Source organism: Impatiens glandulifera, chromosome 5, assembly GCF_907164915.1.
Source record: "Impatiens glandulifera chromosome 5, dImpGla2.1, whole genome shotgun sequence".
Classification (NCBI taxonomy): Eukaryota; Viridiplantae; Streptophyta; class Magnoliopsida; order Ericales; family Balsaminaceae; genus Impatiens; species Impatiens glandulifera.
In genome coordinates this window covers 48,280,637-48,299,545 of record NC_061866.1, presented here as the reverse complement: position 1 = coordinate 48,299,545, position 18,909 = coordinate 48,280,637, and the positions used below count along the sequence as shown (strand labels likewise).

The 18,909-nt window shown below is 26.2% G+C and overlaps 3 protein-coding genes across 3 annotated transcripts; all 3 read left to right on the top strand.

Annotated features, from left to right (window-relative positions):
* The first annotated feature begins 1,744 nt into the window (after positions 1-1,744).
* On the top strand, positions 1,745-16,345 carry LOC124939565. The gene is made up of 4 exons (XM_047480027.1): positions 1,745-2,257; positions 15,404-15,563; positions 15,730-15,823; positions 15,915-16,345. Exons 1-4 carry the CDS (start codon positions 1,878-1,880, stop codon positions 16,343-16,345), a joined length of 1,065 nt encoding a protein of 354 aa, XP_047335983.1. The 5' UTR covers positions 1,745-1,877.
* Positions 2,375-3,520, top strand: LOC124940445. Its single transcript, XM_047480966.1, has 3 exons — positions 2,375-2,571; positions 2,864-2,957; positions 3,042-3,520. The coding sequence occupies exons 1-3, from the start codon at positions 2,449-2,451 to the stop codon at positions 3,353-3,355; spliced, it is 531 nt and encodes a 176-aa protein (XP_047336922.1). The 5' UTR covers positions 2,375-2,448; the 3' UTR covers positions 3,356-3,520.
* A 1,291-nt stretch (positions 16,346-17,636) lies between the features above and the next one.
* On the top strand, positions 17,637-18,841 carry LOC124939926 (60S ribosomal protein L8-1). The gene is made up of 2 exons (XM_047480390.1): positions 17,637-18,170; positions 18,329-18,841. Exons 1-2 carry the CDS (start codon positions 17,731-17,733, stop codon positions 18,666-18,668), a joined length of 780 nt encoding a protein of 259 aa, XP_047336346.1. The 5' UTR covers positions 17,637-17,730; the 3' UTR covers positions 18,669-18,841.
* The last annotated feature ends 68 nt before the right edge of the window (positions 18,842-18,909 follow it).

The following is an 18,909-nucleotide window of genomic DNA, read 5'->3' as shown; positions in this document are numbered from 1 at the left end:
AATTAAATACATTATAATTGAGAATCAAATCAATCAAATTTGATCTTTTATAAATTATTATTTTCAAATAATTCTAACTAGTGTGTTAACAAAAATGTGAATTAATAAAATGTTTATATATCTCTTAGAAGCTATTATTTTCAAGTGAGTTTACTTGACAAAAATGTGAAATAATAAAATATTTATATATTTTTTAAAATAATTAAACCATAAAATCATATTAGAACAGTGTTGAGATTCACAAAATCACTGTAGATTTATACAAGACATGAAGAACGGGATTATATTCCATTTATGAAAATTTAGTCAATTCTAACTACTTTAATTAAATATTGTGGTTTTTCCTAATTGGACTTGGTTGATTATAAAATAAATATTAAATGTATCACTAAGTCGGTAAAATTGAGAGAACAATATTGAATAAATTAATTTAAGTCAAATTGCTGTTTGAGGTTGAAGTTTGGTAGTTTTTACTAAATTTGGCTCAAATTTTAAATTGACACATGAGAATAATAAATGTAGCAATTTAAGGTTTTTTTTAAAATGAATGATAATAAAAGCTTGTCTTCTCCCGGTAAGTTATAGTAAATATTTATAGATATTTTTTTCAATTTTTTCGACTATTCTAAATTACTGTACAATTTTATAAATATTCAAATTGCATTAGTTAGTTTTCAATGTATATATCTCAAAAAAATAAAAATACTTAATTTAAAATATAATTATATTCAAATTATTAAACTACACGCAAAATATCAAGTTATTTGAAAAATAAAAACTAAACCTTTTATTTTTTTAATTTTCTCAAAATTTTTCTCAAATCATCCTGTTTTTAGTTACCCAAACAAACTTTGACAAATTAGAATGAGTAAATTTTAAAAATAATTCTTAATTTTTAAAATATACGTTATAAAATATTAGTTTTTTAATATGTACAAATTATTTAGAAAACAATTTTTTTAAAATAAAAAACGGTTAAAATAATTTATTAAAATCAAAAAAATGGGAAGAAATAATTTACTTTTAATAGTTCTATTCTCATATGTAACCTAATTTAAAATTTGAACTTAAAATAACAATTTAGTCAATTAATTTACACTATTCAAGGAATGTCTTTGTCATATTTCTATCTTTAAAACTCTATAAACTTTTTTTTGATTAATACTAATTGATGAAATTATTTAAAATTGGTTTGGTGGATAAATTCGGGAAATTTGACTGAATGAACTTCAAGATTGTTTTATTTGCATTTGGCGCTGGTGACACATTTTATTTTTTTAGACGAAAATATTCTTGTTGCGAGACGCAATTGGGTGCCACGTAAAAAGTCCACAATCGCGAGACGTAAACCCGATTGCGAGACGCAACCGACATTCGCGAGATGATTTTTTTCGTCTCGCGAATGCCGGTTGCGTCTCGCAATCGGGGTTACGTCTCGCGATTGTTGACTTTTCACAATGCACCAAATTACATCTCGTAATAAGGGCATTTTCGTCCAAAAAAATAAAAAATGTCACCGACTTATTTAATTTTTTACGCGAACAAAAAAGTGAAATAAGGTAATCTTTAGAGTCATTCTGTCAAATTTCTCGATAAATTCAAACTGTACAATTTTTTTTAGTTTTTTTTAGGTTATAATTAAGTCGGTTTTTGATAAAAAAAAAAAAATAATAATAATAATCTAAAAAAATTAATAACCACCGCATCAAAGAAGCCCTAAGAGTCATTCGGAACTTATCAGTTAAGGCACAATTATCTAAGAGTCATCTATACCTCTCTTCTATGTTATCCATTTTCCTAATACTTCTTTAATATTTTAATCCACAAGCCCGTTCATCTCTTCCTTCCATTAGGTTTTCCGATCAATCGCACGAGTTATGGGTGGAGGAGCAGCCATGAGAGCCGCCGCGAAAGCCGCTACCTATGGTGCCGCAAACTCCGTCCTTCGTGGAGTCTCCCAGATTCCATCCGTTGAATACCCGATTGCCGCTGCCGCTCGCAATATCACTAGGCCTGTGTCGGCGATTGTCTCATCATCAGATGAAGTTGTTTTGACAGCTACCGCCCAGTCCAGCAAGATCGATGCAACGAAAGAAAGATCGTATTGGGAATCGAACGACTGGGAATTCGCTGGCGTCGAAGAGGAGGACTTGGTACTAGCCCATGACGATCCGATTCCGAGGCTTGTCTTCGGTAGCGTGCCTACTCTTCATGAGGCCAAAGAGGCTACTTCAGAACTGAAGGACGCTCTTGAAAAGTTAGTATTTTACTTTATTCATGGAATCATGTTCTTGCTTTGTTGGTGTGGAGATGAACTGTCTAATTGTTGAATGATTCATATGAAATCTTCAATTCGAAAATCAATTACTAATTTGCTTTATATGTGACATAATTTTCAGGGTGTATAATCTTTCCTCATCTGGTTCTAGCGACTCCTTGGTTTCTGAAATGATTTTAAAGCCAGAGAGTCCAGAGACCAAAGCATTTGTTATTAAGGAAACCGGAGTAACATCAGTTTCTAAACCTGCATTTCAAGCATTCAAGCTTCTATCTGAAAATCCTGCAGCTCAGGTATTAATTGTACACTTTTTCACCATGGTGAAACTGTTATAGTGTTTGTCTAGTAGGAGATTGTTATCCCTTCTTCTAGATTAGTGGCAACAAAATGTGGATATCCTCGTCCTTTTTAAGAGTGGCGGCTAATTAAATGGTTAAGAGTGTTTCCGGATTATGTATTTAACCCTTGTGGTAGATTTTTCTTATTTGAAAGATAATAATGACATTTAATATTGTATACCAATGTGAAAAAGCTTATTTGTTGTCTATATATGAAGAAAACTTCTTCTATCTGTTACATTTTCAGTCTGTGGTTGCATCAATTGCTTCTGATCCAAATGTGTGGCTTGCTGTCATGGAAAATCCAGATCTCAAAGAGTATCTTTATTCTCAAAAGAGCAGTATGTAAATTCAGATTTTCCTTTTTCTTACTTAATTTGGGATTGCGTTGTATGGCTGCTAGATAAGCGATTTCCTCTGTGCAGCTGCTTCCGATTCAGTGTTGGAGAAGGAATGTGTTAGTGAGGTCAAGTTTCAGGACAATGAAGCTCATGAGAGTGTCAATGATAGGGCAAAATCGGGAGATGGGTTATTTCACAACATAAAGACTCGAGTGGTAGACATGTTAAGTGGCTTATCAGGGTATTTTCAGAACATATTCGGAGGAGGAGAAGAGACAAATGCAGATGTTGAAGATAGTGCTAAAACTAAAACAAGCTTTATGGAGAATCCATTGGGTGCATCATTTATGGGTTTGGCGGTTATGGTTATTCTGGTTGTGGTTCTAAAGCGTCCATAAGGTTCGGTTCATTAGTTCCACTTATAAATTTGTCGAAACTGCAAGGTGTTGTGTTCTTGTTTGGTGTATGGAAGACTTGTTTGATTCGTGTTTGTTTAGTTTATATATTTGTATTGTGTTGCTACAATATGAGTAAATCTTTCAGTATTCTCAATACTGGTCATTCCATCGCTCCATTCAAAATAAAATTTTAGTGGATTTAGTAATGATCATTATTTCTTTTTTTAAGCTGGAAATTTTTTAATTTAATTCAATTAATAAAAATTTAACATTTTATTTTTTATTAGAACATTGGGTGCTTACTCTTTTATAGACAAGTATAGTCAAAAAAATGAATTAGAATGTGTTGGATATTGTTTGGTCCAACACTCCAGCCCAATCACTTAGTAGCAGCCCAATATATTGAACTTATCTAACACTTTAGCCCAATCACTTAGTAACTTAGACTTTAGATAGTAACCCACTATATTAGACTTTATCTAACTATGTGAAAGAATGTTACCCTCTTGGTGAGATTGGTATGAGTTGCCATTAGATTAATTGTAGTGTTTTGGAATCGACCAATGAGAGATTAAGCCAAATTCCAATTACATTCACTCCCAATATACGTTTATTTTGAATGATAGTATAAATTTAATATTTTAAGAGATCAGAATTATAAAATGTGTCAAATTGTCAAATTAAGTTTCTTGTTTAGGGTTGACTCCTTATTATTAAAATTATACAAAATGAAATTATTTATTAACGGTTTCATACTACATTAACTTATTATTTATATGTCATTCATACTACATTAACTTATTATTTATGTGTCATTTATAAATAAATAAAGTATCAAAATAACTAATTATCGAATTTTAGAGAATCGGTAATAAAACCCTTCAATTCAGTAAAATTTCGGTATTTAAATAGTGACATTAATCTTTTATTTTATTTATATATAAAATAAATTATATAATAAATTAACAACGTCTGAAAATCTCGATAACACAACTTTATTTTGTATATTTTTAATTATGAGAAGCCTCAAATTGAAGGTTCAAAATTCCATTTGGTTCTAAATAAGGAGCTCTAGTTTAATAATGACCAATACAAGTTTAAGTGTAAACTCTAAATTTAAATATAAGAATATATTTAAAAATAAAATTATATAATACAGTGTCTCGAAAAATAAAATAAAGATGTATATACCTAAATCTATAGAGAATAAAAAATTCAATAATGATTCGAATTCGAACCTTTTTAGGTTTACATATGGGATAAAAGCAATTATATTTACTTTAACTAAATATATTCTAAATAAGAATGAAATCAATTAGATTTGATCTCAATGAGCATACTTAGTATGCTAACAAAAATTTGAATTAGTAAAATGTTTATATATCTTGTAAAATAATCATACCGTAAAATCATATTAAAATAGTGGTGAGATATCAATTAGATTTGATCTCAATGAGCATACTTAGTATGCTAACAAAAATTAGAATTAGTAAAATGTTTATATATTTTTTAAAATAATCATATCATAAAATCATATTAAAATAGTGGTGAGATTCACAAAATCACGATTAGATTTATACAAGACAAAGACATGAACAACATTATAAAGTGGGATTATATTCAACATAACAAAATTTACTCAATTATAACTCAAAATAAAAAAAAAAATTATGTGGGATACACACGAATAAAAATAAAAAAATTAAAAATTAAAAAAAAATTATAATAAAATGTATTTAAGTTTAAAATTCTTAATAAATCACGAGTAAGTTATTAAAATAAAAAATAAAACGCTCTCATTCCACATTTTATTCACTTCGGTATAACAACTTATCTTCTCACATATTTCATCACATATTTTTTCCAAATAAACTTCTAATCTCGTGAACTTACATTTTAATTTGTCAATCAAATATTTAATTTATATTTTTAAATATTTAGTATTGTAACCTCACACTTTGGTGAATCAAATATTTGATTCATATTTTTTTAACCACTTTCAATTGATACTGGTCTATTATCCATCGGCAAACCACATCACAATCACACTTGGTTAAAAGGTTGTACATGTTTTGTTATGTTGCAAATTCGAAACATACATATAACATTTTTAATTTTATTTTTAACCGCTTAAATTTTGTGGGCGGGTTAACCCATAATCCGACTCAAGTATTCATTTAATCTCACATATATATCCAAATTAACCACATCTCTCGACCCGACAATCTGGACACTTTAAAAATTAAACATCATTATATTTATAGATTAGTTAGTTAAAAAGTTTAACTTATATTGTTAAATGACTCGCGTTCATCAAATTTGGTGTTGAATTTAAAATATAGGGTGTTGTTAGCCTAGTTGGTTAAATGTAATATTTATTTTGTTAGATTGTAAGTTCGTAACATATATATATATATATTATTTTATTTTTAACTATTTTAAGTTTATGGGCGGGTCAACCCACAATCTGACCTAAATATCATTCATTCTCACATATATATCCAAATTAACCACAATTTTTGACCGGACAAATTGGATACTTTAAAAATTAAGCATAATTATATATAGAGAATTTTTTTTTGTTTTTCTAATTGGTCTTGATTGATTATAAAATCAATATTAAAGGTATAACTAAGCAATAAAGATGATTACAAAAAATATATTTAATAAATTTAAATTGTTAGAATTATGACACTCTTGAATAATTTGGATAATTATATGAGATAAAATAAATGTTTGAGTCAAATTTTTATTATAAACTTGACCATAAGTTAATGTGTATAAATATAAGTTATCCAAAGGTTTTTTATTAATTATTATTTTTTATTTAATAAAAAAGAAAAATATATATTAAAAATTAATGAATTCATAATTAATTATTAAACATAAAAAATAATATATAAAAAGTGATTTATCTTTTCAACTCTATTTTAGTATATATATATAATTTATTAAATATTTTATAATATATATTTATATATTATATATATAACAACATATTTAAATAAATAAAATTTATTATTTGTGATATATATATATATATATATATATATATATAATTCTATTTGTATTACTTATTTTATAATATATATAAACTTATTTAAATAAATAAAAAATTATTAATTGTTACTTTTTTATTTATAATATACATAATAAATAAAATTAATAATTCAAAAAATATTTAAAATAATATTAAAAAATTAACATTAATATATATATATATAATAAACTTAAAAAATAATAATAAGTTTTTATTAAATAGTTGATATATATATATATATATATATATATATATATATATATATATATATATATATATATATATATATATATATATATATATATATAATACTTAAATTTAAATTGCTCCAATCTGACGGATTGAGACACATGAGACATATATATAAATTCGATTGGATATAAGTATAAGTTATATCAAATATCTTTTATTTAATTATAACTTTTTATTTAATAAAATATATATATATATATATATTAATAAAAATGAATGAATGCATTAATTATTAAACTTAAAAAATAATATATAAAAAGTCATTTATCTTTTTAACTTTATTTTTAGTTTTTATATATATATATATATATATATATATAATTCTATTTGTATTAAATATTTATAATACATATAAATATTATATATATATATAACAACCTATTTAAATAAATAAAAATTATTATTTTCACTTATATATATATATAATTATATTTATATTAATTATTTTATAATATATAATTATATTATATATATATATATATAAACTTATTTAAATATAAAAAATTAGTTGTCACCTTTTTATTTATAATATACATAATAAATAAAATTATTAAAATTTATTTAAAGTAATATTAAAAAATTAACATTAATAATATAATAATTTTCATTATATATATATATATATATATATATATAATTAACTTTAGTGGAAAAATTAATAATTTTTAAGAATAAAAATTTAATTTAAATATATTAAAATAATAAATATTTATTAAATATTTTAAATATATATTATATTATATTTTGTAAATAATGTTAGAGTAGTAAAAGAGGAGACTAATGCATATGATATATCTTAGAGAATAAATCGTTTAAGGATTAATATAATTCTTTTACCAAGTCTTATATATTAATATTTTTCCAAAAATATTTATAAAAATAAATAACTAATATGTTGAATTATTATTCTCTAAATATAGTTAAACATAATATTTTAAAAAAAACTCTATTATTTTTAAACTAATATATTGAACTAAATATAAAGAACTTTTAATATTCCTTAAAGAAACTTTTTGACCCTTTATTTTTGTCTTTATAAAAAATAAATTTATTTATTGTATTACTTTATTAAATTATAAATTATTTCATAAAAAATATTTAATAATATTAATATTCTAGTATAATTTAGAACCCTAGTTTGTTAGTTTTGAAAATTCATCTAACACTTAGATAAATTTATATAATGTTTGATGCGGTTTATTTAATCTGAGTCAAATAACTGATAAACATATTATATATAATGAAAGTATGCATAAATCTCTTGTCGTATTACTTACTTACTTGTGTTGTAGACTTGTAGTCATGTAGATCTTATAGGAAAAATCAACTTTGTTGCTGTTGAAACGGAAGAAGAAGCTACAAAATAAATATTGAAGATTAAGTAAATAAATAAATATAAGATTGTAAATGTTGAAGAACAGACTGAAAACATTACTTACTTGCATAGCTAACTTATGTTGAAGAAGAAGAAATTGAAGAAGATAGAAATTGAAGAAGATAGAAGTTAAAGACTTGAACTCTTGAAATAAGATTGAATGGAGATATACGAGAAAGAAACATTTATTACAAATTAATGAAATTATGTTAAGCGACAAATTAATGAAATTATGTTAAGCGTGTATGATGTAGGTAGGAAATGACGTTAAGAGTAATGATAAAATAATTAATATATTTATTTAATAATAATTAATTCGTTAGTAGTTAGAATTTGATAAGTCACTTAAATTTTATTAATATATATTAATATTTAATATATTTGGGTATCGGGTTTGGGTTTCCAACACTCCCTATCCCCGACCCCGAACCCGATCGGGTACCATTTTTCACTCCCCATCCCCGACTCTGATCCCGAACCCGATTTAAAATACCCGAATCCGATCATCGAATACCCACGGGTATCGGGTATACGAGTACCCATTACCATCCCTAGTTCTACCTCATGTTTCAGTGCATTTAACGAACTCAACAAATAATAGTGGTGCATTCTTTCAATACTTTGTAATTGATTTTTCACATAATCTCAGGCCATCTTGGCGGTATCCATTTGCCAAGTTGATATGGATATTCCGAATTAATGTATTTAGAATCTAGATAAAAATAGTATGATTCTAACTATACCAATCATTAATAGTCACACAATAATTGTCATTTTCTTTTGTAGCTTGTGGAGTAGAGAAAAATCCAATAAGTTTTACTAGTACAGTGAAGTCACTAGTGATATATCACCACAACTTTTTACAAAATAAAAAACTCTTCATAAATTCGGACCACAAATCATAGTTGTCTCTTAACAACATAACCGTAATATCAAATGTCTCCACTTAATCCATATTAAGAGACATAAAGGAAGAATCCAAAGTAGAAAAAAAATACCAATAACCAATCAAAAAATATATCAGAAAATTCAGTACAGAACTTAGACTGCTCAGCGAATCAGAAAATAGTAGACAATTCAGAAAACCAAATTAGATCCAAAAAAAAATAATTAAAGTAGTAATCAAAATCTGACCAAACATGTGCGTCGATGATCGAAGTTGAACTAGATTGCAGCGGATGACGCCGACTCTGATACCAGTTAGTTATAACGGAATGTGTGAGATGACGTAAGCAATAAAAAAAATTACACGAATTTTAATAATGCTTAATTTTAAAGTGCACAGATTGTTAGGTCGAAGTACGTGATTAATTTGAATACATATATGAGAACAAATAAATATTTGGGTCTGATTTTTATCATAAATCCGACCGTAAGCTAATTAGTATAGGTATAAGTCATCACTAATGAAAAATGTGTCATTAGCGACGACAGAAACCGTCGTTAAAGGCCTTAGTGTCATTGCTAATACATATCAGCGACGACGAATCAAACTGTCGCCACTCGTCACTAAAAACGTCGTCCAAGACAATGAATATGAGTGACGATATAGTACCATTGATGATAGTTGACATTATCAACAACCCCGAATTATTTAACGTCGCTGATATTGTCAACTATTAGTGATGACATATTCTCATTGATTGTCATTGATATTGTTAACTAACTGCGACGATAGATCTCCATTCGTTGTCGCTGATAGTTAACAATATTAGCGACGATAGATCTCCATTCGGCGTTGCTGATATTCTTAGCTATCAACGACGACAAATCTCCATTCGCTGTTGCGGATAGTTAACAATATCAGCGATGGTCAATCCCCATTCGTAGTCGCTGATAATCATTGCTCTCGAGTTTTGGTATATTTTTGACTTAGAGAAACTTATTTCATATCCTTTTCAAATCCCTAAATTAACCAAAAGATCGTTCGAAAATAAAAATCAATTTGTATTAAAACAAAATTCTTAAATCACTCCTTACATATTTTTTAAAAGATTTGAACCGTATTCGACAGTTTTAAATGCATATATCTCAAAAAAAACATTTAATTTAAAACATAAATACGTTCAAATTAGTAATTATACACAAAATTATATTGTTATAAAGTTGTTTGAAAAATAAAACAAAACATATATATTTTTTAATTTGCTCAAAATGTCTGAATTTTTTTTTTAAACGTACAAATTATTTAGAAAAATAAAAATTATTCGTTAAAAAATAAAATTACATAAGTTTTGTCTATTTAAAAAAGTTTTTAATTACTAAAATTTTGATAATTCAAACCAAACCATGTGAGTAACTCTTTAAGTTTATCATTCAACTTAAGAAAATTGAATCACAAACAGTTAAAAATTGCAAAATTGTAAAATATTTGTTCACTCCCGTGTTCACTCTTTTACCTGGCAAAAATTTGAAAACAAAAATAAAATTAAAATTTTTATAATTTTAATTTCAAATAACCTTAATCGAATGGAATTAGTAATTTTTTAATTTTTATACCTGAAATACTCTCTCTCCTCACTCCTCACTCCTCACTCCTCACTCCTCACTCCTCACTCCTCTTATATATATATATATATATTATAATCAATAATACTTTTTTTTAAATAAAATAATTTAATTTATATTATATTAAATTTTAAAATATAATAAAATATATATTAATATTAACTTTTATTAATAAAAAATAAAACTTTAAGTAAATACTAATTTTATAAATTATTATTATTAAAATTTAATATAAAATAGTATATTATAGTTTTATTCATATTATAAACTTATTTCAATTAATATAATTTTTTTAAATAAAATAATTTATTATTTAAATTTATATTAAAATAAAATTTATAATATAATAAAATAAATATTATATATATAATAATTAACTTTTATTAATATAAAATATAATATAAAAATAAATAATAATTTAAGTATTTTAATTGATAAAAGGATTGATAAGTTGATATATATATATATAAAATGTTATAATAAATTTCTTTATAATATTTATAAATGAATTAATAATTGTTATTCACGTATATTAATTTTATTATGTCGATACCTAAACTCTATTATTGACAATAATTTCTATATTAAGTCTGACAAAATCTATTTTCAGTTCAAATTCAATTTTCATAGTCTTTGTAGATAGAAGTATCCAATAATATTAAAAAAAAAAACCTCCAGACATTTAAGATCATCCATAAGTCCGATTACAAGACTGAGTTGATTATCCTTTTAACATGAATATTTCAAAAAAATTATTAATATTTTTCAGTGTCATATAATATGATAGCTAATGTTATAATTTTTTTTTTTTTTTTTCATTGTGCTCTTTACGGATAGAAATATATATTTTTTTCGCGAAAATGTGACATCTAGAAAGAATTTTATTACTATTCAATTTAATATTCAAATGTTATATTAGATAATATGACTAGTGTTTTAATTTTTATTTTAGGTAATTAATAAAAATATTTAAAATAAAATAATTTTAAAATTTAATTTATATTAAAATAAAATTTTAAATGAAATAAAATAATATTTATTTAATTATATATATATTAATATTAAATTTAATTAGTGGATAATTTTAATATCTAAATGTTAAAATTATTTAATTCTATGTTGGTTGATATAATGTTTATGTTTCTTAGATAAAACAAAAAAAAAAAGGTGTTTTATTCCAGTAACCAATTCATCAAACTCTTAATACTAGTTTGATGAAAAGATTTTTGGATAAAATTCAGTTTTCATCTCAAAACTCAAATATCTTATTAATCATCAAATCAAATAATTTTATCATTTAAATATTAAAATTATCTTCTAATTTTATATTCTCTATCTAAACTATTATTCTCCGACTAAACCATATCCTCCAAAGTAAAAGGGTAAATTAGTTTTAAAATTTTAAAAACTAATTTTTTCATTATTTTTATCAAACAAAAATAAGTTAAGTTTTTTTTATTAATATATATCTTTACTCAAACAAGTCCTTAGATAAAATAAGTTTTTTCATAATTTTTATCAAACAAAAATAAGTTAAGTTTTTTTTATTAATATATATCTTTACTCAAACAAGTCCTTAGACAAAAATAGTTTTTTCATAAAATTAAGATAAAACTTAAATAAAACTCAAAAAAACCCTTTACTCAAACAAGTCCTCAGATAAGATAAGTTTTTTTTATTAATATATATCTTTGAAATTTCCTTTGCAATTGTAATTTAAAGCATGACAAGACAAATCATAAATGTATTAACAGTAATTATTTACTTTTGCAGTCTTATTGTACTATTATTATTATTTTATTAACAATAAAATATTATTCAGTTACACAAAACAATTAATCATCATGGACTAGTTACACAAAACACACAAACTTCTTTTAACTAAAATAGTTACTATAATTCCTAATTTATTAGTTTGTATTGAAGTTTTTGAAAAAATTAGATAGAGAAAAAAATAATAATTTGTAATGATTTTGAAGGAGTAATGATTATTTTTTGTAAAATTTTTTAAAGAGTATTGATATATATGAATAAAATAAAAAATAATAATTTAAAATAAATGATATTTTAGTATCTTAATTAATGAAATGAGTGATGTGATTGTTGATAAGTGATGAATTGAAAAATTGATTTTGAATAAATTTTTTAAAAAACTTAAATAGAAAAAGCTTATAATTTTATTTCTTCTTTATCCATATAAAAAAATAATATTATATAATTTATTTACATTACATCTATCAAACTTAGGATTAATGCTACCTAATATAATTTATATTAGGTATAACTAATATTCATAATAATTTAAATTAAATTATATATTTATTTTATATATTAATTAAATATATTTAATTTACTTAATTATAAGGATCTTCTTTGTCTAAGGTCTTGTTCGTATTTGGGTTTTCAAAATAACTCAACCAAATCAATTGTCACTTCACTCCCCCTCTTATCGTTCAAATCAATCAAGTCATTAACCAAAATACCCTCTATTTTAAATTATAATTATTTATTTTATTTATATATATGAATACCCTTTAAGTCTTTTTACCAAAAAACATTGTCATTTCCTTAAAATTATTAACAATTATTACCAATAATCATTTTTCTCTCCTTCCAAGTTATTTAAATAACCTGAACCGAACCAGCCCTAAAATCTGTCTATATAATATATATATATATAAATGACTTGGTATGGATCATTTACAACATTAAGTTAAAAGGACAAATAAATATTATAAAACTACGTTAAATATATTTCTTTGGTAGATGATTGGATAACTAAGTAAAATAATACTTATAATTCATATTTTTCACAAGTATATTTATTTATAAAGAATATTGAACTTATAGAAAATGAATAAAAAATGTGAAAAGAAGATCATGAGAAAAAGAAGTAAAAAATAAATATAATGATTTAAATAATTTTGATGTTAGTATTGAGACAAATGTTAATAATTTAATTTGTTGGATAAATAGTTGATTACGAAATATGAATAATTTATTATGTAATTTCAATGATTATTATTTATAAAATATAAAATATTTTAATTTTTATTATTATTTAATAACTAAATATTATTTTTAATTAAACTTTTACAAATTTATTGTTCGTGTTTACAACAGTGACTTTATCTGTTTTGGTTTAAAACAAATCTTCTCAAATAATAATTTAACCAATTAGTTTATATTAAAACCTGGTTCGGATTGAGTTAAAAAAAATCTAAAAATCTAAAAAAGATAATGATTATTAATGATTTTGAAGAGTTATTAATTATTATTTTTTTTAAAAAGACTTAAAAAATATTGATATAAATGTATAAAATAAAAAATTACAATTTAAAATATGATATTTTAGTATTTTGGTTAATCAAACGAGTGATTTGTTAAGAGTGAGTGATTGAAAAATTAATTTTATTTTGATTATTTTAAAACTTGAAAGAATAGGGCATTGAATGAGTTTTCATATCTTTGTCATTCATTAAGGCCTTTTTATATTTGAGTTTTCCAAATAACTTAACAAAATTAAATATCACTTTCTCATCCATTAAGGTCTTGTTTGAGAAAATGGTTTTTTAGATTTTATCTAGGTTTTATTTAAAAAACTCTTATTTGATAAAAAGTAGGAAAAAATTGGTTTTTAAAATTTGAAGACTAATTTGTCCTTTGACTTTAAGGATATTGTGTAGGTGAGAAATAATGATTTAGAGAGAGAGGATAAAATTAGAGAGTAATTTTGGTATTTAAATGATAAAATTATTTGATTTTATGATTGATAAGATATTTTGGTTTTGAGATAAAAACTGAGTTTTATCCTTAAAACTCTTTCAAATTAGACCTAAATCAATCAATTTATTAACTATAATATTAAAATATTATTTATTTTAAATTATTAATATATATATATTTTTTTATATATATAAATACTTTCTAAATCATTTTATTCAAAATCATAAACAATAATCATCTTTTTCTTTAAGAAATTAAACAACGTACAACCCTAAAACTCTATAAACCTTTTTTATTATACCTAATCGATGAAATGAATTTAAAATGGATTGATGGATTGATGGGTAAATCTCAAATAACATCCAAACATTATTTTGAAATGTCATTTTCAAATAGGGAAAGAGTGTAAAGAAAGGAAGTGGTCATTCAGAATTTGTCAGGCACAGTTAGTTATCTAAGAGTCGTCTCTATCTCTCTGTTATCAATATTTTTTAAGGTGACATATTTTCCCCGCTCCATATCGTTTCCCATATTTTACTTCCGTTCTTCTCATATTCCTTCCATTAGGTTTTCCGATCAATCGCACGAATTATGGGTGGAGCAGCAGCCATGAGAGCCGCAGCCAAAGCCGCTTCCTACGGCGCCGCAAACTCCGTCCTTCGTGGAGTCTCCCAGATTCCATCCGTTGAATACCCGATTGCCACTGCCGCTCGCAAGGTCACTAGGCCGGTGTCGGCGATTATATCATCATCAGATGAAGTTGTTTTGACAGCTACCGCCCAGTCCAGCAAGATCGATGCAACGAAAGAAAGGTCTTATTGGGAATTCGCTGGCGTTGAAGAGGACATGTTACTAGGCCATGATTATCCGATTCCGAGGCTTGTCTTCGGTAGCCCGCCTACTCTTCACGAGGCCAAAGAGGCTACTTCAGAACTGAAGGACACTCTTGAAATGTTAGTACCATATATTCTTAAACAGTTTTTTTTACACGATTCATGCTCTTGCTTTGCTTTGCTTTGCTTTGTTGGAGTGGTGATGAACTGTCTTATTGTTAAAGGATTCATATGAAATCTAACTCTACTGTTTTAATTCGAGAATCAATTACCAGATTATGCTTAGTTTACTTAATATGTGACATAATTTTCAGGGTGTATAATCTATCTTCATCTGGTTCTAGTGACTCCTTGGTTTCTGAAATGTTTTCAAAGTCAGAGAGTCCATTTGTCATTAAGGAAACCGGAGTAACATCAGTTTCTAAACCTGCATTTCAAGCATTCAAGCTTCTATCTGAAAATCCTGCAGCTCAGGTATTGTCTGTACACCTTTTGAACATGGTGATACTGTTATATTGTTTGTTGTCTAGTAGTAGATTATTCTTATTTGGAAGATAATAATGACATTTAATATTCTTCTTTTTAAGATTATTTGTTGTCTATATACGATGAATACTTCTTCTATCTGTTACTTTTTCAGTCTGTGGTTGCATCAATTGCTTCTGATCCAAGTGTGTGGCATGCTGTCATGGAAAATCCAGATCTCAAAGAGTTTCTTTATTCTCAAAAAAGCAGTATGTAAATTCACATTTTCTTTTTTTTTCTCACTTAATTTGGGATTGTGTTGTCTGACAGGCTGCTAAATAAGTGATTTCGTCTGTGCAGCTGCTCCCGATTCAGTGTCGGAGAAAGAATGTGTTAGTGAGGTCAAGTTTCAGGATAAAGAAGCCCCTGAGAGCGTCAATGATAGCTCAAAATCTAGAAATGGGATATTTGACAACGTTAAAACTCGAGTGGTAAACATGTTAAGTGGCTTATCAGGGTATTTTGAGAACATATTTGGAGGAGAAAAGGCAAATGCTGATGGAGGAGAAAAGACTAATGCTGATGGAGGAGAAAATGCTAATGCATATGGAGGAAAAAAGGCAAATGCTGATGGAGGAGAAAAGGCAAATGCTGATGGAGGAGAAAAGGCAAATACTGATGGAGGAGAAAAGGCTAAAACTAAAACAAGCTTTATGGAGAGTGTATTGGGTGCATCATTTTTGGGTTTGGCGATTATGGTTATTCTGGTTGTGGTTCTAAAGCGTCGATAAGTTTCAGTTTGTGGTTCTAAAGCGACCGAAAAGGTTCAGTTTGTTAGTTCCTACTTTTGAATTTGTCGAAACTGCAAGGTGTTGTGTTCTTGTTTAGTGTATGTAAGACTTGTTTTATCCGCCTTTGTTTTAGTTTATGTGTTTGTGTTTTTGCTATAATATGAGTAAATCTTTCAGTGATCTCAATACTGATCATTACATAGCTGCATTCAAAATAAAATTTTTGTGGTGGATTTAATAACGATCCCTACTAATATTAAAAAACAATCTAATTCAATTGTTATTATTCAAACAATAATTTTTTGTTTTAACTAATGTTCAAAACAATTTAATTCAATTATTAAGAATCTAACGGTTGAAATAGAGAAAATAAAAAATATGAGTGACATGTTAGTATTTATAATTATAAATATAATTAAGTACAAAATTATTCAAAATAATAATAATAACTAGATGACTTAGAATAAAATGAGTTATATTCACAAAAATGAATTCTACGAGTACATTTATTTGAATAATTAAAAAAAAAATATAAATATAAATTCACTTCAAATTATAGAAATTATGAACATATAAATTTTAAATTTTAAAAGTTTATAATCATTGATTTACTTAAAATTTTTAAAAAAATATATATGCCAAAATAGGGTTTCATTGAGGGTGATTGAGATTACATACATATTTTTTTTGGAAGTATTGTAATTTATGCATATTTATTGTTAAAATTATATAAAATGAATTTTTTTTTATTAACGGAATTCACACTCCATTAATTTACATTTTATGTGTCATTTATAAATAAATAAAACATCAAAATAACTAATTTCAAAGAGTTTTAAATATAAAATTTTAAAAAATTGATAATCAATACATTTAATTTGGTGAATATAGATAGTTAAATTAGTGACATTAATTTTTTATGTATAATTATCACGTCTATAATAAGTTAACAACTTTTAAAATTGATAAGATAAAACTTATTTTTTTATAATCTTAACACCCTAAATTAAGACAGTAAACTCTTAATTTTAAATATTTAATTATAATCATAATTTTTTAAATAAAATTATATATTACAGTGTCACAAAAAAAAAAATAAAAAAAAATAAAAACCTAAATCCATATAGAGTCCAAATAAAACGTGGTCTAACATTTTCTTCTTTATTATTAACCCGTTTCATAATTTTAAGTAGGCCCAAGCTTTTTCCCCCTAAAATTTCGAACCAAACTCATAAGCCCAATAAAATTAGGGCAACCACTCAAACCCTAGATGGTGTCTATCTTCTTCCTGCTAGCCTAGTATAACCTTCTCCCACTGCCGCCTCAGAGAGATCTAGAGAGAGAGAGAGAGAGAGAGTGAGGGAGGCGGATCGTCGGAGAGAGTAATGGGTCGCGTTATTCGTGCACAACGTAAGGGTGCGGGTTCCGTCTTCAAGTCCCACACCCACCACCGCAAGGGACCGGCCAAGTTCCGCAATCTCGACTTCGGCGAGCGAAATGGATATCTCAAAGGAGTCATCACTGAGATCATCCACGACCCTGGACGTGGTGCCCCTCTTGCACGTATCACCTTCCGTCATCCATTTAGGTTCAAGCACCAGAAGGAACTCTTTGTCGCCGCCGAAGGAATGTACACCGGTCAATTCGTTTACTGCGGTAAGAAAGCCAATCTTATAGTCGGAAATGTCCTCCCTATTAGATCTATCCCCGAAGGAGCTGTTGTCTGTAACGTCGAACACCACGTTGGAGATCGCGGCGTTTTCGCTAGGGCTTCTGGTGATTACGCTATCGTTATCAGCCACAATCCCGATAACGATACTTCTAGGTACTATAGATCTAACTCCCTGATCTTTGATATGAATCTGATGATGGGTTGTAGTTAATTAATTAACTTGCTTTGTTTAGATCATCAAAGATTTGATTTTTAATCATTAGGATGAAGATATTCTTGGAATTTGAACAATGGGTTTTATATTATGATAGGGTTAAGCTTCCATCAGGACAAAAGAAGATCATCCCAAGTGGTTGCAGGGCCATGATTGGGCAGATTGCTGGAGGAGGAAGAACTGAGAAGCCAATGTTGAAGGCTGGAAATGCTTATCACAAGTTCAGGGTGAAGAGGAACAGTTGGCCTAAGGTTCGTGGTGTGGCTATGAATCCAGTTGAGCATCCCCATGGTGGTGGTAACCATCAACATATTGGTCATGCCAGTACTGTTCGTCGTGATGCACCACCTGGTCAAAAGGTTGGTCTCATTGCTGCTAGGAGAACTGGTCGTCTTCGTGGACAGGCTGCTGCAACTGCTGCCAAGGCTGACAATTAAATTTGATTTCATTTTTTATTACCCATTTCGAGTTTGTTTTGGATTTCTGAATGTGTTAAGTCACACAATTAGGTTTTGGTGATTCTAAGACTAGCTTATTTTACATGAGAATTTAAATTTGGATTCTAACTTAATTCTCTTTAGCTTGGATGTTTCATTTACTCATATGTCTACTTATTTCTTACAACTATTGTTGTTGAGCAAAGCAAAATAGAATAAAGGGTTGAGAAAAAGACCATCT